General features: G+C 61.1%; 2 protein-coding genes across 2 annotated transcripts in view; one reads left to right on the top strand and one right to left on the bottom strand.

Moving 5' to 3' along the window:
* EVL (Enah/Vasp-like) overlaps positions 1-15584 on the top strand; it is a 58951-nt gene extending 43367 nt beyond the window's left edge. Inside the window, 9 exon segments of the mRNA XM_021708451.1 lie at positions 1-114; positions 879-1000; positions 4128-4188; positions 8075-8138; positions 9215-9281; positions 9370-9432; positions 12833-12899; positions 13303-13360; positions 15077-15584. The exon segment at positions 1-114 is cut by the window's left edge and continues 20 nt beyond it. Coding sequence (XP_021564126.1) covers positions 1-114; positions 879-1000; positions 4128-4188; positions 8075-8138; positions 9215-9281; positions 9370-9432; positions 12833-12899; positions 13303-13360; positions 15077-15114 — 654 coding nt within the window. The 3' untranslated portion in view covers positions 15115-15584.
* Positions 15585-17713: 2129 nt separating this feature from the next.
* On the bottom strand, positions 17714-21289 carry DEGS2 (delta 4-desaturase, sphingolipid 2). Its single transcript, XM_008049818.2, has 4 exons — positions 21153-21289; positions 20142-20302; positions 18778-19520; positions 17714-17873 (listed from the first exon to the last, which is right to left on the bottom strand). Exons 1-4 carry the CDS (start codon positions 21287-21289, stop codon positions 17727-17729), a joined length of 1188 nt encoding a protein of 395 aa, XP_008048009.2. The 3' UTR covers positions 17714-17726.
* Positions 21290-25000: the final 3711 nt, after the last annotated feature.

Here is a 25000-nt window from a genome sequence, read left to right as displayed (position 1 = left end):
CCTCCCCCACCCCCACTGCCAGCTGGAGGAGCCCAGGGCACCAGCCATGACGAGAGCTCCGTGTCAGGACTGGCCGCCGCCCTCGCTGGAGCCAAGCTGAGAAGAGTCCAGCGGGTGAGAGTTCCTGGGCATGGGCGGGGCCGGGGCCAGACCCTTCCAACATCCACAGGGCTGAGCGAGCCCTCTGCTGGTCGCACTGAGTGAGGAAGGTGAGCCCGCACTTCATGGAGTGTGAGGCACCCTTGTTGAGTCAGTTGCCACCGGCTCTGGTGAGTGGGGCAAGGAATGCTTCCCCCTTGTGGATGAGAAGGCGGCACAGAGCATTTAGATGATTCACTCAGGTTTACAAACTGCAGAGTCTGGGCTCAAGCCCAGGGTCTCCTGAGTCTCCGCCCACTGCACCTTCCACCGAGCCGGGTCGTATCAGGGAAGTCAGGGCCACTCAGCTCCATGCTTCGTCCCCAGCCTCCTTCGTGTGTTCTGGAGTGAGGCTGGGTATGGCTGCGGGTGCAAGACGGGTGCCTCTGATGCAGCGCTTTTGCTTAGATGCTCTTTCCTTCCCACAGAGTTCTCTTTCGGCCCCCCTCCCCCAGCCCCCTTGAGCCATGGCTGCCCTCGGTGAGGGCACTGACCACGAGCGAGTGGGCCCGGGAGTATCTGCCGCCTGAGTGGCCTGGCTGGTCCTCGTGCCCCTCTCGATTCTAGTTTTCTCCCCTGTGGACTGGGAAGGAGTGGACGAGATGCCCCCTCAGGCCGCCCGTGGTGCTGCCTCTGTGGGAGCCACAGGCACACACACGGGCCCTGCACGCCCCCAGACAACGGCTGCTGCCCGTCTGCCTTCGGCACCAGCATCTCAACATGGCATCTTTTGCCCTCAGCCAGAAGATGCGTCTGGAGGCTCCAGTCCCAGCGGGACCTCGAAGTCCGATGCCAACCGGGCAAGCAGTGGGGGCGGCGGCGGAGGCCTCATGGAGGAGATGAACAAGCTGCTGGCCAAGAGGTGGGTCTTCAGGCCTCCCGGCCCAGCAGGCCTGTCGGGAAGCACCTCGGCCTCGCTTGCCCCAGCACCTTGTCACCTGCGTTCAGCCTGCAGGGAAACTGTGACTCATGGTGTCCCTTCTCTAGGGGCTAGTCTGAGGCAGCAAGCCAAACGGAGCCCTCTAAACTCTGTAGCCTTCTTTTCGGTTTAGCGAGTGTTTCTTGAAGCATCTGCCGTGGACCAGCCCTGTCCTGAGCAGAGACCAATCGGGAGGTAATTTCAGAGACAAACTTAGAGGGAAATAAAGGAATGGTGCCTGCACTGAGGATCCCAGCAGAAGCAAGATGTGGTCTCAGTGCCAGAGCTTACGGAGGACATGGATGGTGAAGCTGCCGCCCTCGGGCCATCATGGAGGTCTAGGAGAGGGACTTAGGATCTGCAGGAACCCAGGGGGCATTGCCCCTGAGAGGTGGAAAGAGAACAGTTCCATCCCGGGTTTGGCTGGCTGAGGCCTGTGTCTCTCTTCATGCCAGTAGTTGTGGTTCCAGCCCACCCAAGGCCATCGGCCTGTCACTGGGGCTCTTTGTTGTCCCCAGCTGAAACCTCTGCCGGTGAGGAGATCATCTGGCTCTCTCTCAGAAGGATGCAAAGCTTGGGTATTACTTTCAAACGTGGCTTGGAATGCTGACCTAGGGCTACCAATGAATGCCATGGTTCACCTGGGCACCAGAGGGCATAGGAGGAAGTGTCTGCCACCTGCACTGCTGGGTGCCTCCTGGCCCTGTCTTGCCTTCCAGTTGGCTAACCCGAGTGAGAACTCTGTGTGCCCGGACTCTTCACACTGTGGTCCTAAACCATCTTACGTCTGCACTGCTCTGTGAAGATAAGTGAGGAGACCACCCGCAGGGTGCAGGCCACCGGCGTAGCCTTCATGGCCTGGATTTCCTGCTGAGGGCTTCGGTGCACACACCAGGGGCCACAGGGAGGGGAGCCGGCCGCAAGCATCTGAGGGGGGGTGGATGCTCGTCACAGGCCTCTCCTGAGCCTCCCACTGGGCCTGGACATAGGTAGCTCACCAGGACAGGAGACAGACTCCTGAGCAGTTGTCGTGTGTCAGTAACTGCAGGCCTGCAGGGTTGGCTGTGGTTGCACAAAGGTGGGATAGCTCCTTGGGGGAGGACCGGGAGGGCCCCATGCAGGGCGAGCAGCAGGGTGCAGAGGATGGTGGTCACCTACCTGGGAGGAGTGAGGGGCTGCACACGGACGGAATGGACCCAGAGTGGGTTTAGAAGAGGAAGCCGTGTGTGCAGGGAGCAGGCTTCTGCCTCAGAGCATTCAGAGAGATGAGGAGGGGCCTCTGAAAAACAAAACGTTTTTGACACTTCCCCCAAGTCCAACACCAGTGAGTTAACAACCACAGCGTGGCCCAGGCGGTGTAGACCAGACTGAGAGGAAGCGCCTTCTCTCCGAGAACAGGAAAAGGCCAGTGTTGCCATGAGCCAGCAAGCCACCAGATGCTGGTGGGAGAGTCAAGGCCTTACCAAAAACCCAAAAACAAGCGCACTTTGCGTGGCTCTGCAGGGATCAGTCAGGCTGCTCTGTGAAGCCCACCAGGGCCGGGGGTCGTGGCCCTGACGGCAAGACACCCTTGCACTCAGCTGCCTTTCCTGTGGGCTCTCCTGCCGCTGGGGCGTCCCTCGCCCAGCAGTGAGGGCAGGAAGGAAGGTGGACGTGCAAGGAGGGCTACTCTTCGGAGCACTGTTCTCTGTCTCCACAGGGTGGGCAGCTGCTGGGCAGGGGAGGGGCATGATGGTGGGTAGACCAGAGGGAGAGATGGGCGCACACTGGAACATGCTGGAAGTGATGACAGGAAAACGACAGGCGGAAGCTCAGTTCAGGTGGGCGCCCAGGCCTCCTGAAGCTGGTGTCGGGGATGATGCCCAGCTTCCGGGCTGAGGGATGGCAGAACTGTCCTTCCGAGATGAGACACTGAACGAGGGCCCTGCTCTGGGGAGGCCAGCTTCAGCCCCCTCAAAAGCTGTGAGGTGAATGCTCTGGCGGCTTCACAGAGTTGAGAGCCACAGAAGCAGATCTTTGAGGAGTGTGAAGGGGGGTCTGCGTGTGTAGACTTGGGAGCTAGCCAGATGCAGGTGACCATTGAGGCCAAAAAATGCAAGTGGGGTTTCAGAGTATGTGAAAAGGGCGCTGGCACCTGTGAGGTACTGTGTGAACTGACTGTAGGACATCGGCCGGAGTTAGTCAGCGTTCAGTTTCTCTCCTCTGAGCACCTCCAGGTTCTTAGTGGCATTCCATGCTGGGGAGGGCATGGCTGGGCTAGCCGAGTTCCAAGATTGGAGGGCTTTAGGATGACAGAAGAAAGTGTCCGGTGTTGTAATCCCAGCACTTTGGGAAGCCGGGGCAGGCGAATCACTTGAGCCCAGGAGTTAGAGACCAGCCTGGGCAACATAGCAAGACCTCATTGCTGGAAAAAAAAATCAGTGGGGCATGGTGTTGTGTGCCTGTAGTCTCAGCTACTAGAGAAACTGAGGCAGGAGGATTGCCTGAGTGAGGAGGCCAGGGCTGTGGTGAATCAGAATCATGCCACTGCACTCCAGCCTAGGTGACAGAGCAAGACCCCTACTCCAAAAATACTAATTTTATTTTTAAAAGTGTGAAGCGGTCACAGCCCCAGTGGCAGGCCTTCCCCTCCCCTCACAGGTGGTGGGTCGACTTGCCCTGGGCTTGTAGATGGAGGCTCCCACAGCCCTGCTCTGTGGGACAGACTGCAGCCCAGAGGGGTGCCTCTGCCCTCTGCTCCCAAGGCAGAGTATTCTGGGAGCATAACTGTTACTCAATCAAGCCCAGGCCCTGGAAGCCTGGACAGGATGCAAATCCGCTTCTTCTACCCCTCAGGTAGGGCTGAATAGATAGGAACATTCCTAGCCCCATCCTCTCTGGCCCAGACACTCACTTGGGCTTGGCTCCCAACCAGACGGGTGCTGGACAAGTCTCCTCTTCCATGTAAAACAGACGTTGTCATCACAGGTTGATCTGAGGACCGGGTAGATCCGGCACGGAGGAGGCAGAGGAGTCTGGTCAGTGAGAACCCAGGGAACTGATTGGTATCTTCTTCCTTGCCTGTGTCTAGGAGAAAAGCAGCCTCCCAGACAGACAAACCAGCTGATAAAAAGGAAGATGAAAGCCAAACGGTAAGCCCGCCCACACCCGCAGCTTGCCCCAGATGGAAAGAGCCCTCCCAGGAAGGCTCTCCGGTCCCAGCCAGGCCTCTGGGGCACAGGTGGACCTGGCCAAGACCTGCGTGTGTCCACCCGGTGACTTGCAGGAGGGCCTCCAAGTGTGTGACCCGCCCCGCAGGCCCCTGCTCACTGAGCACCCCTCCGCCAGCCCCAGCCCCGCCCTCAAGACTGCAGCCTGACAAGACAGAAAGGCAGGCTTCACCCAGGCTTGCTGTGAAGGAGAAGCCTGGAGCCCTGGCAACACACAGCAGGGCCACCCGCCCTGCCCAGGAGCCCAGGGAGCCCAGACAGATCAGGCCTCATCGAGGGACTCGGGGGGTCAGAGGGCACTGCAGTAGGAAGTCTGCAAGAAACCCAAGTTTTTATTGCCACGTGATTTCTCTTTCTAAAGACTCCCCCGGAGTCCGTCTGTCCAGCGGAAGCTGCAGGTGACGTTGACCGTGGCCCAGAGCCCTGGAGGCGGGTACTGTCCTTAGCCGCCTCCCAGAGCCCCGTTGGCTGCGCAGAGCTCCCAGCATCTGCTTCTACTTAGGGTGGCTCATTCTCTTTTCCTCTATGTTAAGCTTTTCCCATAAAAATAGACTGCTCCGGACACTGCTAAGTTTAGACCTTAGCTACAAACGGCATAAGGTTCTGCCTCAGTGCAGAGTGAGAGGGAAATACAGCCACCAGGGACCAGTGACTCTGGGCCTTATCCTCGCCATCAGCCAGTGCCATCCTGGTGTTGCTCCTGGGCCGCACCCTCCCGGCAGAGCCACCCTCTCATCCCTACCCCATGTCGCTCCCCTCGAGGCCTCAGGTCCAGCTGTCCTGCCAGCTAGCTGCCCCTGGGCCTGCACTTCTCTGCGTAACCCTACTCCCTAAACAGCAGCCTCCCAACCCCTGGGCAAGGGTAGACCCCCAGCAGGATCCTCAGCTTGCTTCCCTCAGGCCCTGAGCACACGTGTGATTGCTTGTACATGTGCATCTCCTGCCAGATCACAGGTGCTGGGAGCAGCCGGTCCTGGGCTCTCACACATCCCCTGTCTCTATGTCTTGCACACACGATGGAGTTTGGCCGACGAACTCGCCAAATTTCTGAACTCGCAGAGGCCTGTGGGGCCGGGAGCCGCAGGCTCATCACAGGTGTCAGTACGCCGTGGCCTCCTTCCAGCCAGCAACATGAGGGCCTTAAGTCAGCGCTGGCTCTTTTTAGGCAGCTGCTGGTGTGTCACAGCCCCGGCTCCTGAAAACCTACAGCCCCACTTCTCAAAATCCAAGAGAATGATCTCAAATCCCAGGGACTTGTGGGAAAGAAGCATCCAGCCCCAAGCACAGCACTCTTCCTCGGGCCCTGTCTTTTCTTCTTACAATAGGCCCCTGGCCACTGCTGGTCCTGGCTTGCCATGGTCCCTTCCGACGCCCAGGACTGGCCGCTAGGGCGAGGGGCCTGCAGAAGACCCCTCAGAGTGAGTGCAGCACAAGGGAGAAACACCCTGACTGGCTTTGCTTTTACCTTTTATTCTTCTGAGTGTCTTCAGATTATCTTCTATGAGTATGTACTGTGTTTATAATTAATGGAAAGAAAGATTGATCGATTGATTGATTTCTGAGTCAGAGTCTCACTCTGTCGCCCAGGATGGAGTGCAGTGGCGTGATCACAGCTCACCACAGTCTCGACCTCCTGGGCTCAGAGAATCCTTCCACCTCAGCCTCCCGAGTACCTGGGACTACAAGCACATGCCACCATGCCCAGCTAATTTTTTAAATTTTTTTGTAGAGACGAGGTCTCATTACGTTGTCGAGGCTGGTCCTGAACTCCTGGGCTCAATAGTCCTCTCACCTCGGCCTTCCAAATTGCTTAACAATCTCAAAGGAATTACAGGTGTGAGCCACTGCACCCAGCTGAGAGTAAAGAAGTCTTATTTAGAAGAAAAGAGCTCTGAACGTGGAGTCAGGTGGCTTGGGTGAGCACCTGCCATGGGCAGGGTTGGCCATGGGCGATGGCGTTATCACTCTGAGGACCAGTTCCACCACCTGAGAACGCTGTATGCACAGCACTCTGGGTACAGCCACCCAAGGCTGCACGAGTGACCAAGGAGGGCTCAGCCCCCTGTGCCCGGATGCCGGGAAGTGCTGTGTCTACCTCTCTTTTTCAGCTTGGAATTGAGGCATGACTTCCTTTTATGCAGGAGTGGAGTCTTCGGAAATAGTCATATAATGGCATTGAAAAGGAAAATTCTAATTTGTTAGTGGCTCTAATTTCACCCATAATAGCTTTCATTCTTGCTATGTCCTTGGGCCCTGGTCCTCATGCACGTGTGTTGATTAATTATCTAATCTGTTACTCAGCTCTGTCTCTAAAATGAGGTCTGCAGAAGCTCATCCCAAGGCCTAGAACATTCTTTTCCTCTTGACTAGAGATGCCCAGAATTCATTCATTCACCCCACCCACAGGTATTTAGGGAGTTCCTGAGAGGTGCCAGGCCTGATCTCAACGTAGGGACGGACAGGTGGCGAGCATAGAGAAGACAGGGAAAGTGATGAGAGCAGGCTGATGGCTCACTCTGGTCAACAGCCATAAAATGTGTGTTTTGCTTCATAACGTGGAAGAATTGTTATTTCACTTTTTAGTACCGTGTGCTTCATAGTAAAATCCTTCTAAGTTACATGTCATGCAAGGGAACATTTGCTCTTACCGCTGTTAGAGTCTTCACATCCACTGAGCATTGTCACAGGCCTGTTGCGTGGGCAGAGCAGACATGCAAGCCCGGGCTTTAGGGACCCCAGGGACAGGAAGACACGGACTCTGCCCGTGAGCACGCACAGTGCTGGGAGAAGCACACAAGGAGTGGACAACTGAGAGAGAATATAACAAGGGCAGAGAGAGGAGCATCAGGGGGTCTCCAGGGAGAAGCCCCCAAACCCAGCCTGGAGGCTCCGTGGAGCCGTGACGGGGAGAGCATAGTGTTCGTGGCAGGGAGGGCACCTCAGGAAAGACACGGAAAGGAGGAGGAGGCAGGGCAGGCGGCCTGGGAAGGACGGTGGAGGGCCAGGCCAGCTTGCAGGGCTGTGCCTGTCTTCGGGCCTCTCTCCACAAGCAACCGGGCCTCAGGGACTCCTGGCAGTGGGATCATGATGTCACTAGGTTTGCAACTGTCATTTGGGCAGCGGCACTGACGACCCATGGGCCGGCTGGGGTGGGCAGGTAGAGTGTGCTCCCTACTCCTGCTCCCTTTGTGAGGGAGAAACAAGGTACCTCTGGGGTCTTTCACAAGCAGGTTCCCGAGACATCGCTGTGCCAGGGCCAGGGCTGAGCACTCACTCTGACCACAGGCCTGAAGCCCTTGGCACAGCCAGGCACCTGCACCACAGCCTCTAGAGCCAGCCAGTCCTCTCACTGTCCCCAGAGGGTCTGCCCCTCCCCGGAAGAGTGAACCAGGGCCTGGTCCCTTAGGTGGGTGCTTCACGGCCATGGATGGAGTAGACGGGGCAGAAGCACCTCATGAATGGCAGTGCGTGTTGTTCTGATCACCCCACGGTGCTCACGCGGGTTGGGAGATGCGTGGGAGGCATCTAGCCCACAGTGGGCGCAGGAGTGGGTGGGGTGTCCGGGCCAGATAGAGCCTGTACTTGTAGCCCTCCCCTTCCCTGACTTTGTCCATGGGCTCGGTGGACTCCCCACTAAGATTCGGGGCTTTCATTTTAAAATGTTTATTGTTGTGCTAGTTACGAAAGCACTCTATGTTCATTGCGAACCCTTGGAAAACTGAGATTTGGCAAGGGGCCCTGGTCCAGAGGCATCCTGACCCGGCCCCATGCAGCCTTCCTGAGCAGACGCCCTTCTCGTCCATTTTAGGAAGAGCCTAGCACCTCCCCGTCTCCAGGGAGCCGAGCAGCCAGCCAACCACCAAACTCCTCAGGTAAGGGGCACCATCCTAACTCCAGGAGCCCGAGGTCTCGGAGTGGGAGGGATGGATGCGGATCATCTGACCCAGCCTCTTCGCTGCACCCATGAGCTGAGGGCCAGGCCACGTGGAGGCCAAGTTCCTGGGAGTCCCTGGATCGCCCCCCAAGGGGCCCAAGCAGGAGCCCGGGAAGTGCTAGAGCAGGCTGACCACGATGGCCACCGGGGGACCTGCCATGTCACCGCATTTCCCACCAGGACCCTGAGTCCCACACGCAGGAGGGCACATGTGCAGTGGTGGGAGACTGCAGGCTGGGGCCGGCGCTCTTAGAGGGAGGCTTCCGTGTCAGAGCTCATGGCTCTCAGCAACTTGCCAGCCAATGGCTGGCATTCTAAGGAGGCTGCTGGCCTTTCTCCACTGGAAGCGCGGTGCTTCCCTGCTCAGTTCCTCCCATCTGAGCTGCAGTGAGGCCGATGAGGTTCAGCAGTGGGAAGAACCAGGGTCAGTTGTTCAGTCATTCAACAAATATCTGTGCAGTGCCTGCTGCTTGCCAGGCCTATGTTTGTGAGCATGTAAGGAGAGGTGGGGCCACCCATAGGAAGCGTGTCCCAGCGTGTCTGGTCTCACTGGGACACACTTTATGCCAACACCAACCACACGTGTTGGCACACTGCCCCCTCCATCCAGGGCCTGGCCACTACACGGCACATGGGAGCCAGGGCTGCTCTGGGCATGTCAGCGGGGAGGGGCTCCCTGGCCGCTCACCCACTGCTGGCATCGATTGTTCCCCTACCAACTGGTTCCTGTGCCATGGAGACACGCAACCGTGGTGAAAGGACCTGAAACCAGGTCATAAGTCAAGGTCAACCAGGTCCTGGAGTGGGGGACACCCTAGGTGACCATGTGCCATCCACTGGGCAATGGGGACTGAGAATGAGCAGCCAGGCTTTGGCTCTGCTCAAAGCAGACCCTCCTGCCAGGGCTCTGTGCCCTGGCATAGGTGGGGCTTCCTGCTAGGGGCATCTGGGGGCTTGAGTGGCCACTGAGTCCCCTCAGCTCTGAGGCTCTTCGTCCCTGAACTGACTTGACAGAGGCTGGCCGGAAGCCCTGGGAACGCAGCAACTCCGTGGAGAAACCCGTGTCCTCATTGCTGTCCAGGTGAGCCGCCCGGGAGGGCCCGAGGCAAGGCTGGGGGCAGAGGCGAGCGCTGACACCAGTTCATGTTCTGTTTCATTCCATGCCGTAGAACCCCGTCTGTGGCAAAGAGCCCCGAAGCTAAGAGCCCCCTTCAGTCGCAGCCTCACTCTAGGTACCGAACCACCCTCCTGCTCACACATCCCCAGTCTCTGGGGTCCGCTGTCCCCATCCCGTGACTAACACCCCTGGACCCCGTGTCACATCCACATTTCAGCTGCTCTGGGAAGGCAGTCTGCTCTGTTAGCCCGGGAAAGGGCTGAGCTGGAGGGATGTGGGGGTGTGCAGGTCCACGCTTTCCTCCCCTCCCTGCCGGGGAGAGGGGAAGACCTGTACAGAGAGGCGGGGCGGGGGGACGAGATGGACTCCCAGCTCCGAACTCATGAAGCGTGACATTGGTCAGGTTAGGTGACAGACCTGAGTCTCCGTTTCCCCCTGTAGAGCGAGGTCTGTGAACCCCTGCCGCGTTGGGGGGGCGCAGCTCTGCGGACGTTGGCTGGACATGGGACGTGCTCACGGCTCCAATGTCCTGGCCTGCCCCGCCCCCTCTGCTCCAGCTCTTTCTCTGCCCGCAGCACACACGGCAGTTTTGCCATAGTTATGTGACCGTATTTCCCCAACCAAAAGCTGCTCTGACCGCTGCCTGGAATATTTAGAACTGAGGCTGCCCAGAAAGTCAGAAACAAACAGCCACGTAGTAACCGTAGTCCCAGTGTGGTCCAAATTTGAAGACCTCAGACCAGTACCAAGAAGTCTCCATTACCCGTCTCAGACGGAGGGAAGCAGCTCTCGTCGCAGGGGAGACATTTGGAAATGGTCTTACACAGTGACGGGTGTGATGAGCAGATCTCCGGCCTGGCACTGGCAGGAGTGGCCATGACCGAGGCAGACGGACAGAGATGAGGCGTCTGGGTGGTCAGCCAGGGCTTGTCGGGGGCCTGTGACCAGCAGGCTGCAGCCGGGGACGCTCCCTGCCACAAGGCGCTCTGTGTAAACAAGGCAGCCGTGGTCCTGAGGGGTGCCCTGGGGAAGGCACAGAGTCACATGGCGCACAGGGACAGGGTGCTTTAGGGCACAGGGGAGCCGGCTTCTCAGGAGCTGGCACTGAGTTGACCTGGATGAGGAGGAGCCCACTTTGCGCAGATCAGGGGGACAGCCTTCGAGCTGGAGGACGGTGAGTGTCCAGAGAACAGACAGAGGCCAGGGTGGCTGGATAGCTGTGGGCAGCGGAAGGGCGAGGGAGGGGGTGGTGGTGGGGTGGGGTCATGGTTAGAAGTTGGCATTGAAGCCAGGCGCGGTGGCTCACGCCTGTAATCCCAGCACTTTGGGAGCCAGAGGCAAGAGGATTTCCTGAGCCCAGGAGTTCAAGACCAGCCTGGGCAACTGGGCAAGACCTTGTCTCTACAATGAATAAAAATATCAGCCAGGCAGGGTGGCACGCACCTGTGGTTCCAGTTACTTGGAAGACTAAGGTGGAAGGACCACCTGAGCCCAGCAGGTCAAGGCTGCAATGGCTGTGAGCGTGCCACTGCACTCCAGCCTGGGCAACAGAGTGAGACTTCAACTCAAAAAGAACAAAAGAAGCCAGGCTCGGTGGCTCAGCCTATAATCCCGCGCCTTGGTAGGCTGAGGTGAGTGGATTGCCTGATCCCGTGGGTTCGTGACCTGCCTGGGCAACTTGGCGAGACCTCATCTCTACCATAAAAATCAAAAAATCAGCCGGGCGTGGTAGCGCATGCCTGTAATTCTGGCTACTTGGAAGGCTGAGGCGGAAGGATCGCCGGAGCCCAGCAGGTCGAGGCTGTAGTGGCCGGGAGCAGCCACTGCACTCCAGTCTGGGCGATAGAGTGAGACTCCAACTCAAAAAAATAAAAGAAAAAAAAGAAAGCCGGGCTCAGTGGCTCAGCCTGTAATCCCTTGCTTTGGGAGGCTGAGGTGAGTGGATTGCCTGAGCCCATGGGTTCGAGACCCGCCTGGGCAACTTGGCAAGACCTCATCTCTACGATAAATTAAAAAAAAAAAAATTAGCCGGGCGTGGTAGCGCGTGCCTGTAGTTCCAGCTACTTGGAAGGCTGAGGCGGAAGGATCACCGGAGCCCAGCAGGTCGAGGCTATGGTGGCTGTGAGTGTGCCACTGCCCTCCAGCCTGGGTGACAGAGTGAGACTCCAATTCAAAAAAAGAAGTTGACATTGTATTCTGTGTGGGCAGAGCAGGCACAGCGGCCAGGAATGAGCCCTCCCAGCAGAACTGGCCACGTCCTAGGGGTGGACTGAGGGTGGGCTGCCAGGTGTCCCTCATCGGGCAAGAGCATTGTCAAGGCCATTCCCCTTGGAGTGCGTCCGTCTCCAGTTCCAAGGCAAACCTGTTCTCTGATTTCCAGATGGCTCCAAAGGGGGCGTGTCTAGCACGCCCTCTCATGTGGGGCATTGCTTCTGAGACTGGTGCTTTCATTGGTGATTCCAGGTGTGCGGATGGGGAGGGCTGAGACATGGACAGGTGAGGTGGGCAGTCCAGGTTCCCTGGCAGTTGTTGCTGGCATCGAAGCTGGAGCCCACAGGAGAGGCCTGGAGCACCCAAGGGCCCCCAGCTGCAGGCATTTGCCCATCAGACTGCCCAGGTGCGGCCTCTCCTGAGCTCACCAGGAACACTCCCTCTGCATGCTTGCTCTCCCTAGCCGAGAACACCGTCCACCACCTCACCAGACGGTCCTCTTCTGTGCCGAGGCCAGTCTGCCACGTGGATGGAAGGGCACTGCCGGCACACCCAGGGCCTCCGCCTGGCTCGGGCCACATCCACTGCCCTGCAGCCAGCCTGCCGACACGGGAGTCGGGTCCTGCCAGGTGGCCTTCAGTACACAGCTGGATTGTAGAGGACAGGCAGTCAGGCAGGCATGTTGCCACAGTTTTCCAGGGATGAGGCATGTACAAGAGACGTTCAGTTCAAATCAGTTGGCCTTAATTTAGTAGCTTTTCAGAGAAGTACAGTCCTTGAAAGTGACCTTGAAAGAGCGAAGCCACGCCCAAGGGTGTTTCTGGGGCCTGCACCCAGCATGGGGCTGCTGATTTGTGTCGGGATCAGATGCCTCACATTGTACTTGCTGCCAGTGCTGCTGGTTTCCTGAGCCTCAGTTTAGCCAGAAACAGAGACCATCATCCAAGCAGTAGGTTCTTGAGGCTACTGCTCTCCCAGGCACACAGTGGGTGGCGTGGACCGCCATCCATCTTCCTTGCCGTGTCTGCGTAAGAGCTCTCGGATCTGAAACTTTCCTGACTAGACCCCGAGCCGTGGCTCTTGGGTTGGGAGAGGCAGTCACGGTCTCCAAGAGACCCTCCTGAAGCAGAGACTGGGCACTAAACCCTTCGCAGGTAGCTCAAGCGGCCGAGGGGCAGGGCCAGCAGGCAGGGCCCAGCCCCGAGCGGGCCTCACACACCCAGCTTTCCTGCTAACGCCCGTCCCTGGTGCGGGGCACCGGCAGGCCCTGCCCGCCACTGACAGTCCCTGCCTTCCTCTCCCAGGATGAAGCCTGCTGGGAGCGTAAATGATGTGGCCCTGGATGCCTTCGACCTGGACCGGATGAAACAGGTGAGCCATCCTTTCTGGGAGTCCAGGATCAGCCAGCAGGCTGGGGGCCGTCTCTGGTCAGCACGGCCCAGTGGGCCTGATGGGCCACACGTGCTACCAAAAAGTCACTCAGGGCCAGCCAGTAAAGGGGTCCACACATGCCGTGGTCCCCACCCCTGCCATCGCCAGCACGAAGGCCTTCGCCTTTCTGGGCACTCGCTGCGCCGGTCTCTGGGGCCTCCTCCCTCTAGGCGGTCAGGCCTCCATTTTGCCGGCACGTCCCAGGCATCCCGTACAGCCTGCTGCCAGCTGGGGAGGGGCTGGGGGAGAGGCCCGGCAGACGGCGCCCGACCCTCGGCATGTGCCCCGCCGAGACCAGCCCCCGCCCTGCGGCCTGGTGGTCACCTGGGACTTGCGCCAACAGGAGATCCTGGAGGAGGTGGTCAGAGAGCTGCACAAGGTGAAGGAGGAGATCATCGATGGTGAGCAGCCACAGGCGCCCGGGGCGGGGGCAGAGCTGCTGTCCGGGTGGTGGTTCTCCAGGCCGGCGGGCCCGGGTCTTGAGCCAGGACCAGTGCTCGTGATCTCTAGTTGGGGAAACCGAGGCTCAGAGGAGTCGTGGCTTGCCTGTCTGCCTCCCAGCAGCCTCTCTGCGTCTGAGACCGCTCCACTTCCCACGCTCTGCCTGGTCCCAGCACACACCCAAAGCCAAGTCTGCTAGAAGCAGCCTGCGCTTTGTGTTGGTTCATTATCTGCTGACGGCTGTCATCTTCTGGGTGCAGCCACCTCCGGGCCCTGCTGCTGGGGTTCTCAGGGGGACCGCGGCCCTCCTGGGGAGCAAGGCCACAGAACCCCCTTCTGGGCCTGAGCTGGGCCACAGCCTTCTTGGCCCTGGGTTAGGGAGCAGGCCCGGAGCTCCCCACAAAGGAGCTTTAGCTCCAGAGAGCAGGGCCAGAGCCCAGGCACCACACCCGGCCTTCCTGTCCCCTCAGGGCCTTGGAGGCAGCCGCTCAGATCTGCAGCCAGAGGAAGGGGAGGGTCTGGGTAGGGCAGGCTCAGCAGGAGCAGAGTAGCAAAGAGCAGCCCAGGGCCGTCCCCACCAGCCTTCCCACCCACTGGTGAGGTCTTACAATCGGTGGCCGGGTCTGGCCGCCAGGGCTTCGGCAGGGCATGAGGGGCCCCTGAACCCAGCAGGGGAGAGGCCAGGCAGGAGAGGCCAGGCGGAAGCCTGCCCGGGAGCCGCAACCCCCCCATGGCCACACCTTTGTTTGAGCAGAGAGCACAGGGTTCCTGTTTGTCCAGCTGCCCTGAAGGCTGGGCTGGGGAGATAAGGAGTCAGTGAATGGGGGTGAACAGCTGGAGCTGCAGAGCCAGCTCTCAACTCCGCTTCACTGCTGGGTGCCTTTGCAGGCCCTAGGCGGGAGCTGGCCCTCAGTGCACCCCAGGGGAGCCGCCCGGGGCAGCGGAAGAGCCCCGGGAAGCTCAGCCATCTGAGAGACAGCTCCCACACTGGACGGCGGCCATGCCGCTGCCCTCAGCCCTCCTGGCCCCGTGAGGCCTGGGGGCCAGAGGCCGGAGCTGCCATGAGGCGAGCAGGAGGGGGACACCAGTGCTGGGTGAGGGAGGCGAGAGTAAGGAGGAGGGGGGAGGCCCGAACGGGGAAGGTGGGACGGAGCATCACTCCTTCAGCAGCCCCAGGAAGCAGGTGGGCACCGGGAGGAGTCGCCAGAGCCAGGGAAGGCACGGACTCCAGGGCCGGAGACTTCCTGCTGCCTGGCCTCCACTCGGCAGGGAGGGGTTCCCAGGCCCCAGCCGACCTGGCCATCCCCCTGCCCAGGGCCTGCCCAGACCCTGCTCTCAGCACAGAGCCCCCGTGTCCAGCCCGTGCCCACACTCCCAGCAGCCACCAGCCCCCCTCGAGTGCCCCCCGGCTCCTCCTCTATCAGGGAGGCTCAGGAGAGGCGGGACAAAACCCCAGCCCCTCTGCTGTCACCCAGAGGTCTGTGCCAAAGCCCGCTGCACCCTCTGGCCCCTAGCCTGTGCCCTGCAGCGCTGGGAATAGGGAGTTCCCAGGAGACCAGGGAGGCATGGGACACAGACAGCAGGTGGCCCACACCAGGGGCCCGGGACCAGGCCCTGGTGAGGAGCCGGCGGACTTGTCGTGTCAGCCCCTGAGTGTCCCCCCGCCTGTCCCTCAGCCATCAGGCAGGAGCTGAGTGGGATCAGCACCACGTAGGTGGCTGGCCACGCACTGAGACGTCAAGTCGTCCGACACAGGAGGATGGCCAGGGGCCTCGGCACACACGGAGGCGCAGCTGCGTCTGGACGTCTCGACCTGTGATGAAATACCAGAATGAGGAAGCAAAGTTCAGTTCCTGGATTTTTTAGATTCTACCTGACACAGAACACCAGGTCTACTTGTCTTTTTTTTTTTTTTGTATTTTTTATTTGCTTATTTAAGTGTACATTTCTTTTGATTTATAGAGAAACACCCCCAAATCGCCCGCTTCATTAGATGGTTTCCAGGTTTTCCCCTAGTGACGCTGTTAGGGCCTCAGCCGGCAGTGGCAGCTGGGCACGGGGCAGCGTCACCGCACATGTCAGGGCTGTCTGCGCAGCTCTGTCCCCGCGGTCACGGTGTTGAAACTGTCTGTCATGCACCGCGGTGTCCGTGCCCACACGGGAATAAACGGCTTACTGTCCACAGCACGGGCTCCGCTCTCACTCTCTCACGCCGGCTGCAGGTCGCTCCTGGCTGGGGAGCCCCTTTCAGGGAAGGGCGCAGGATCATGGGGACCAGGAGCGACGGAGCAAGGCGCGGTCTTGGGCAGCATCCCCGGAGACGCCGGAGGGCGAGCCGGGCAGCGCAGGCCCTGCCGGCTCGTGTCCGAGGACTGGCCTCGACTCCCGCCAGTGGGGCGCGCCCCAGGTAGACAGGCCCAGACTGCAGCCCCCGCCCGGAATGCCACAGGACTCCACGTGCATGTTGACTGGCAGGGTCAGCACAGAGGCAGGAGCGGGCAGGACCTGCAGGTGCGGGCAGTGGGAGGAGCTTTGCCCTCCACCCCGCCCCCAAAATCGGCGCCCCGGGGGAGGACGGACCAGCTGGTCTGCCACAGCCTGTCTGCCCCGGCCCAGTGGCAGCCAAGACGGCCCGCAGGCCTGCTAAGGCGGAGCCCCGGCACCCATTCCCGCCACGGCCAGGGAGGAGGGCCTGGCCCTGGGCCGGGAGGACCGAGGCCCCGCAGACAGGCGGTCTTGAGATCCTGTGGCCCTTCGTCCTCCTGGTGGTCCCACGCGACCACCACCGAGCAGCCAGCCCAGCCGTGGACTGGCCTCAGGAGGAGGGGGAGGCGCCGGCCTGCTGGGCCCATCGGCCTGCTGGCCAGGGAGCACGCCTGACATCCTAACCAGCTGGAGCAAGCCCACGGCCTGAGCCCGGAATGGGACTGTCCTGCCCATTCAGAGGCGCGGCACCCAGGCTCCGCTCCGAGGGCCGCCCCTCCTGCCGCCCGATGCCTCCCGGGGCAGGAGCCCAGGGTTCCCAGCGCCCTCAGGTCCGAGCCTCCGAGCAGGAGGGGCTCGCGCACGCAGCCTGAGCCAGGCCTGTGCGCGCAGGGAGGGGCAGCCTGCGGCTCGAAGCCCTGGTGAGGAGCAGCACTTCCCCCCAGAGCAGCCCCGGGCTCGGGCCTCTCCCTGCCCGCCGACAGTTGGGGACACAGGTGCCTGGCACCGGGGTGGCCACTGCCACGCATGGGTGGGGCATGGGGCGTGCCCTCCTCGCCCTCCCCGCCCTCCCTCTCCCACGTCAGCAGGACAACCCTGGCCACCCATGTCCGGGGGCGGTCCTCGGCCAAGCCCCGGCGGATCTCCCCTCCAGCCCTGGAGGCGGCCGTGCCAGGGCCGTGATGGGAGCCGCAGGGCTGGGCCACCCCTTCCCCTCTGCCAGGTCACCTTGCCAGGGCACCCCTCCTGCTGCCTGCTTAGCCTGGGACGCCAGCACCCAGCCCAGCCCCCAGGAGAAGGCAGCCTCCCTCGGCTCCCCAGGCCTCTGCTTGACTGCCCGGCGGTCCCACCAGGGGCACATGGGCTCCTCCAGCCCCCACCTCTGAGCAAGGGGGAGAGACAGCTCTCACTGTCGAGCCGGGACCCTCTCTGGGCTCAGGGAAGGCCCCTCGTGGGGGACAGGTGTCGGGAGGAGGTGGGGGGCAGGCCTGGGTGGGAGAGGTGGATGGTGGGGAGAGCCTGGGGAGCACGCCGCTGCGGAGCTTGGCCGGGGGCAGGGAGCCAGGGGTCCCGGGCCCCACAGACAGCAGGCACGCCTTCTGCCACCCACACTCCCTGAGGCCGCCATCCGCAGTGGCGGGCCCTCGGGGAGCACTGCCCCAGCTGTAGCCGCCACCCTCCCAAGGAGCCAGAGTGAATGGACGGCTTGGGACTGGCCTAGAGGAAGAAACACTCAGGCCCGGGGCCTGGCACCTCATCCTCTGGGCCCAGGCTTGAGCCAAGATCGCCCCTCAGAAGCACAATCCGTGGTGGAACACGCCGGATTTAATTCAGGGCACAGGGACATCAGAGGAGGCAGCTCCAGGGCCGCGGCATAGGGCGCCCAGGCCCTTCCGCCATCCACAGTGGGCCACATGCGGACCCAGCCCCTGCAGGCCCAGCTCGCGCCTGTCACCAGGCACGGCTGCCAGTGGCCACTCCCAGGGCGTGGAGGGGACAGAAGCCGCAGTCCAGAGCACAGGCATCAAGTGCAGCCAAATCCGCTCCGGGGCGCTGGGCGGTGGGATGGGGGGGGCCGTGGCAGCCGAGAGGAGCCCCAGACTGGGGCCAGGCCGGCCGGGCTCACAGTGGGTCCTCCGCCAGCTTGCACACACGCTTCACCCTGGAGAACGGCCCCAGGGAGTCGTCGAACACAAAGTCCCAAAGCACCTTCACCCACGAGTGGTGCTGCGGCAGGTGGTCATAGTACTCGGGCGCGATCTTCCGCACCTGTGGGGAGAGTTGCCGGTCAGGGGCCGCCCACGCACATGTGAGCACACGCAGACACAGATGGGCACGTGTGGGCGTGCACATGCGTGCTCACAGGTCCTTATGTAGGCACCTGCACGCACGCCCCACCGCCTCCCAGGATGCCGGCCTGTGTATGCCCCGTGGGGTGCATTTTCGACTCCCTGACTGGCACGGGGGCGGGGTACCCTGAGCCGAGGCCCCCTCCGGGCAGCACCAGCCTTTGGGGAGCAGGAAGAATGGGACTGGGGGAGGGCCAGGCGTGAGCTCCTGCTGGGCGCAGCTGAGGTGCAGCTGACGGTGCCTGGGACCCCGCCTTTTCCTCCTCTTCCCCCTTCCCCACTCCGGAATTCAACTCCAGGTCTCCCGAGGCAGAGGTGTCCACTCCCGGCAGCTCTGGCCAAGCCCCCGGAGCAGCAAAGGGTAAGGCCCGCCCCGTCCTCCCTGAACCAGGAGGGAACCCCAGAGGGCCTCGGGGCGGGGACAAGGAATCGGCAGGCCCGGGGAGCCTGAGACGGGAAGGAGGGTGCGCCCCACGCTGCAGCCCCGATGCTCCTGCATTTTGCCAAGAGGAAACTGAGGCACAGAAAGGGCACACAGCTTGCCCGAGGACACCCAGCCAGTGAATATCATGGTGAGGGTCAAGCAGGTCGTGACGGAACGAAGCGGCCCAGGCTGTAAGATGCCTCCCCGGATTTGCTCCGGTCTCCAGCTGGGGACCAGCCCGCGCCTCGTGTGGGGCCGTTCCTGCCACCCTGGGACAAAAGAGTGGCCATCCCACGACCAGCGCGAAAAGGAAAAGGGGCCGAGCGTGGCTCGAAGCCCTCCCTGGGGCCCCCACCCCCTGCGGCCGTGCCGCCCTGCCCACCCCGGCCCGGCCACGCACCAGGGGCAGGTTGCAGCCCGGGATGCTGGGGAAGTCGTGGTGCTCCACGTGGTAGCCCACGTTGAAGGTGATGCAGTTGAGGGGCCCGTAGTAGGAGTAGGTCTCGTGGCCCTGGAGAAACATGTAGTGCTCGGCCACGAAGTGGCCCGAGATGGGGTGCAGGCCCAGGCCCAGGAGGGAGCTGGCCAGCAGGTAGGCCACGGGCTTGAGCCCCCAGAGGGCGAAGACGGCGGCGTCGGCCGCCAGCTGCACCAGGGCGTTGAGCACCTCCATGCGGGTCAGCGCCTTGGGGTGCACGCAGAGCGGCCGCAGCGCGTAGAAGAAGGGCTGGAGCGCCAGCCAGAGCAGCTTGCGGGCCGGCGTGCAGAAGAGCCGGCCCTCCAGGCGCGTGGGCACGTCCACGTCCAGCCCGTCGCCGCCCAGGTAGCGGTGGTGGTCGATGTGGTACTTCTTGAAGGAGGCGGCGTAGGGCACGCCCATGGGCAGGTTGGCGAACACGGCGAACCAGCGGTTGCGGGCGGCGCAGCCCGTGCCGAAGGCCACGTTGTGCGAGATGTCGTGGATGGCCAGCGTCAGCGAGTGGTTCACGCAGCCGCCGAAGGCGTAGGCCCAGAAGATGAGCCAGCGCCAGGCCAGCCCGCGCACCAGCCAGCAGGCCAGCAGCTGCGCCAGCACCAGCGCCAGCACCGTCCACTTGAGGCGCGGGTCGGGCCGCATCAGGGCCTTGATGGCCGGGTACTTGGCTGCGGGGGAGACGGCAGGGTGAGGGTGAGGATGGGGGTGTTCTGCCTCCGCCCTTCCCTCCTCCCCCCCTTCCACCCATCCTTTAAGCCCCCAGGCAAGCCGGGCTCGGTGGCTCAGCCTGTAATCCCGCGCCTTTGGGAGGCTGAGGTGAGTGGATTGCCCGAGCCCGCGGGTTCGAGACCCGCCTGGGCAGTGAGACCTCATCTCTAGAATAAATCAAAAAATCAGCCGGGCGTGGTAGCGCGTGCCTGTAATTCCGGCTACTCGGAAGGCTGAGGCAGAAGGATCACCGGAGCCCAGCGGGTCGAGGCTGCGGTGGCCGGGAGCGGCCACTGCACTCCAGTCTGGGCGACGGAGTGAGACTCCAACTCAAAAACAAAAAGCCCCCAGGCAGTGACGTGGAGACAAACCCAGCCCAGTCCAGCACCCTCTGCCCCTCTCCTGTCCTGGAGGATGAGGGAGAAATGAGCCATCACTGAGGCCTGGGGCTGCCCCTGTGCCCTGGGACTCGGGAATAGCCCAGCCTGTGGAAACGCAGACCCGCATCCCCCCAAGGGGAGGCCGATGGGTGCCGCCACCACGGGGGGCTCGCCACCAGCCCAAATAGAGAGAGGCGTCACCACCGGTCACAGAGACGTCATGACGTGACGCCAGAAACCAAAGCAGCCACAGAGCCACAAACTGCCCGGCCTCAGAGCATGATGCCCAGGCCACGTACGGCCGAAGGCTCAGGCGCAGCCAGAGGGCCACGGCGGACCGGACACCCCAGGCTCCCCGTTCCCTGAGAGTGGGCAGGTGCAGGGAGGAGACGTGGAAGTCCCGGGCTTTGGCTCAGGTGTCCCAGGTCTTAAACAAGAGCGGAAGGGCACGTGGCAAGAGGCGGCTGGGGGGTCTAGGGCGGTGGGTGTGGCTGCTGTGCTTTGGGCCTTTTCTGGGTTTGTTTCGCAGAAAAGGGAAAAGCAGCACGCGTGGGAAACGGCCCCGCAGGAGGGCCGGCAGGGACAGGCGGGACAAGCTGCGGGACGGACACCCACGCCGCTGGGGGATGCAGGGCTGGGGTCGGGCAAGACGGCTAGCTGGACCTTCTAGAAACCTCTGGCTGGGCGGTAGGGGGGGCTGGCGAGTTGGAGGCAGAAGGTGGGTGTGGAGGCTGGTGCCGTGTGCAGGGGCAGGAAGGGACGGGGCAGGGGTCACCACACTCAGGGTGACAGGCACGCCCGGATCTGCTCTGTCCCCTGGCTCCCCAGGCAGGAGCAGACAGGCCCTCGGAGATGCGGCCGGTGCCGTTACCCACAGATGGGGAGGCCCAGGCCAGCAGGTGGGGCCGGTCAGCCCCCGTCTCCAGGGCCCCAGTGTCAGGCCCCCCGCCCGCGAGCAGGTGGGCAACCTTGGCTCCCCTGCCTCAGGGCTGGCCGTGAGAGGGTCCCCCAGGACTGCAGCAGAGGCAAAGGCCCCCCAGGCTGGAAGGGTGGGCAGAAGGGTCCTGTCCCATCAGAGAGGAGACCCGGGCCTAGGTCTCCTTCCGAGCTGCACACCGGCCTCAGGCTGGGGCAGACCTAGCACCCGCAGGGGCCCAAGCGTGCTGTGCGGCCGAAGTGCTTGACCTCATCGGTCCCCAGGGCCACGCGAACCAAAGCCACCGCGAGGCCACTTCACAGGCCAGGATGGGGCTCTGGCTTGAATGTCCCCTCCAAAACCCGTGGTCCCCAGTGTGCAGCCACCACCGAGGTGTCCCTGGCCAGTGTCCGGCCACGAGCATGGGGAACATGTTCGCCAACCGCTTCAAAGGCCTTTTTGGCAAAAAAGAAATGCACGACCTCAAGGTGGGCCCAGATGCCACGGGAAGCCCGCGATCCTTACAAGCTGAAGCGGGTGAGATCATGACACCACCCCCACCACAGGCTTCAACGTGGAGACTGGAGGGCGGGACAGCCTCACCAGGTGGCACGTGGGCGGCCAGGACACGATCTGGCCTGTGTGGTCTCGCTACTTCCAGAACACGCAAGGCCTGATCTTTGTGGTGGGCGGCCATGATCGAGCACGTGTAAACCAGGCCTGGGAAGGAGCTCAGGCCATGCTGGCTTGAGGCCGAGCTGTGGGTCGCCGTCCTCCTGGTGTTCCCCAACAAGCAGGACCTCCCCAACCCAGGGACTGGCTGGGGCCACGCCCCCCTGCTACAGGAACGGGCACATTCAGGTCACCCGCGCCACCAGCGGGGACAGGCTCTGGGAGGGACTGAACTGGCCGTCCACTTGGCTCCGGGACCAGAAGTGAGTCCTGCATGCCCGTCTCACCCCGCTGTCTCTCGTGGTGTGAGAAGCTGCCTCCGTGGCTGGTGCCGTGTGCATTGCCCTGTATGTGTGCAGACACGGCCTGGCCAGCTTTTTATTTAAGGTAAACAGTTTCTGTTCCACGAGGCGGCTTCTGGTATGCGATGTCACTCAGCTTATTTTTATTGTGGAAAGAAAAACCAAGCCGGGTGCAGTGAGCCTGTAATCCTAGCACTTTGGGAGGTGGAGGCGAGAAGATCGCCTGAGCCCAGGGGTTCGAGAGCAGCCTGGGCAACTTGGCGAGACACTGTCTCTACAATAAATCAAAAAAAGTAGCTGGGTGTGGTGGCACATGCCTGCGGTTCCAGCTACTTGGAAGGCTGAGGTGGAAGGATGTCCTGAGCCCAGCGGGTCGAGGCTGCGGTGGCCGGGAGCGTGCCACTGCCCTCCAGCCTGGGTGGCAGAGTGAGACTCCGACTCAAAAGAAAAGAACAGAAAAATCGACTTGCTGAGGGGGAGGCAGGCCATGGGCACCTGCCACCGGGCATCGTGGTGGCCCGGGTGGCCAGGCGCCCGGCTGGAGTGCTATGTTGAAATCCACTCCGGTGGGTGGTTTTTAACCCATACTCAGTGTGTTCTTTAAAATAGTTAAAAGCCAGGCTCGGTGGCTCAGCCTGTCATCCCGCGCTTTGGGAGGCTGAGGTGAGTGGATTGCCTGAGTCCGCTGGTTCGAGACCCGCCTGGGCAGGCGAGACCTCATCTCTATAATCAATCAAAAAATTAGCCGGGTGTGGTAGCGCGCGCCTGTAGTTCCGGCTACTGGAAGGCTGAGGCAGAAGGATCGCTGGAACCCAGCAGGTGGAGGCTATGGTGGCCGGGAGCGGCCACTGCACTCCGGTCTGGGCGACAGAGTGAGACTGCAACTCAAAAAAAATAAAAATAAAAAAACAAAATAAAATAGTTAAAAATTGAAGTTGAGAACACATGAACACAGGCAGGAGCCCCACTCCACAGGTTTGCCGTGATGACCTTGATGCTGGTCATCTTAGCTGTTCCCTGGGAAGCGAGAGGCAATGGCTCACACGACCGTGCTCAGTTGTGCGTGGTCACCATAGAGATCCCTGCAACTCGCTTGTCCTTGGGGTCACCCTGCATTCCAAGCCTGGCGCTTGCCCCCGTGTTCTCACAGTCCCTAGGTCCAGGCACCCACCGTCACTGCACTCCGCCCCTGGCCGCCGGCCTGCTCCGGGGACATGGACCCTGCCTGTCCCCTGGCCAGCGTGGGGCCACAGTAGGCCCCCGCCGTCCCCAGTGCTCACGCTGGCTCAGATACCTGGGCGGGATGTCCGCAGCCTCGCCAGCAGGAGCTTGTACGCTGGTGGGCAGCCCTCTGCACCCCAGCCCAGGCACCCGTCTCCCCCTAAGCCTGCCATCGAAAAGACGACCTCTACTTTTCCCTTTTGTATTTTGGTAAACACTGAAGAAGCTGGAGCTGTTGAATTGATCTTGGGGAAATCCTCGGGCCTGGTCAGTTTGGTGTCATGGGATCTCGTACTGTTTTCAGTACACGATCAACAAAAAGAGGGGTGGGCCTATAAGAGGTGATTGGGTCATGAGGGCTCTGCCCTCAAGAATGGGTTAATCGTGGGTATCACGCCTGTAATCCCAGCGCTTTGGGAGGTGGAGGTGAGAGCATTGCCTGAGTCCAGGAGTTCGAGACCAGCCTGGGCAACTTGGCGAGACCTTGTCTCTACAATAAATAAATCTTTAAAAATTAGCCAGGGCATGGATGGTGGCGTGGGTCTTTAGTCCCCCATACTTGGAAGGCTTAGGCAGAAGGATCACCTGAGCCCAGCAGGTCGAGGCTGGGAGGCCGTGGGTGTGCCGCTGCAATCTAGCAGAATAAGACTCCAACTCAAAAAAAAGAATGGATTCATCCATCCATGGATTCGTGGGTCAATGGATTAATGGGTTATCATGGAGTGGGTGGCTTGGTAAAGGGAAGAGACACCTCAGCTAGCCTGCTCAGCCCCTTTGCTGTGTGTTGTCCTGCGCCCTGGGGTGGCTCTGCAGTGAGTCCCCGCCAACAAGAAGGCCCTCAACATAGGGCTCCTCTGAATTTTTTTTTTTTGAGTCGGAGTCTCACTCTGTCGCCCAGACTGGAGTGCAGTGGCTGCTCCCGGGCACCGCAGCCTTGCCTGCTGGGCTCTGGTGATCCTTCCACCCCAGCCTTCCAAGGAGCCAGAATTACAGGCACACGCTACCACACCTGGCTGATTTTTGATTTATTGTAGAGATGAGGTCTCGCCAAGTTGCCCAGGCGGGTCTCGAACCCGCGGGCTCAGGCAATCCACTCGCCTCAGCCTCCCAAAGCGTGGGATTACCAAGCCTGGCTGAATTCATTTTTAAGGAAAATAACAATTGTTGATGAGGATGTGGAGAAATTGGAATCTTCCTACACTGCTGGTGGGAATATAAACTGGTGCGACCACTTTGGAAAACACTCTGGCAGTCCCTCAAAGTCAAATGTAGATTCCCCATAGGACCCAGCAATTCCGCTCCTAAACAGAGACCCCAAAGATCTGAAAACTGAGACTCAAACAGATACTTGTATACCCCATGTTCACAGCAGACAACAGGGGGCAGCAGCCCAAGGGTCCACGGATGGACGGATGGACAGACAACGCATGCTAGATAAATGGAATGTCATCATCCTGAGAGAAATCAACAGCCGACGCCACGGTCGAACCTCAAGGGCATTATGTTGAGAGAAATAACCGGTCACAAAACGTCCAGTGTTGAGTGGCTCCACGCCCAGGAAACGTCTAGAATGGAAAAACCCTCAGAGACAGAAAATAGACTTGAGGTCGCTAGAGGCCTGGGGGCTGGGATGGGAATGGGTTTCGAGGTCGGTGGAGGACCAGTTTGGGAACGGCGGCGGCGGCGGCACGACGTGTGAACGTCATGTATGTCATCAAACGGCACATTTCTAGGTGGCTAAACGAAGCTGGGCACGTGGCTCACGCCTGTAGTCCCAGCCTTTGGGAGGTGGAGGTGAGAGGATGGCCTGAGTCCAGGGGTTCAAGACCAGCCTGAGCAGCATGGAGATACCTCGTCTCTACAATAAATAGAAAAAAAAAAAAATCAGCTGGGTGGATGGCACATGCTTGTGGTTCCAGCAACTTGGAAGAGGTGAAAGGGTCGCTCGA

Source organism: Carlito syrichta, unplaced genomic scaffold, assembly GCF_000164805.1.
Source record: "Carlito syrichta isolate Samal-C Ts95f unplaced genomic scaffold, Tarsius_syrichta-2.0.1 Scaffold137513, whole genome shotgun sequence".
Lineage (NCBI taxonomy): Eukaryota > Metazoa > Chordata > Mammalia > Primates > Tarsiidae > Carlito > Carlito syrichta.
This window is presented reverse-complemented; position numbering and strand designations above follow the sequence as displayed.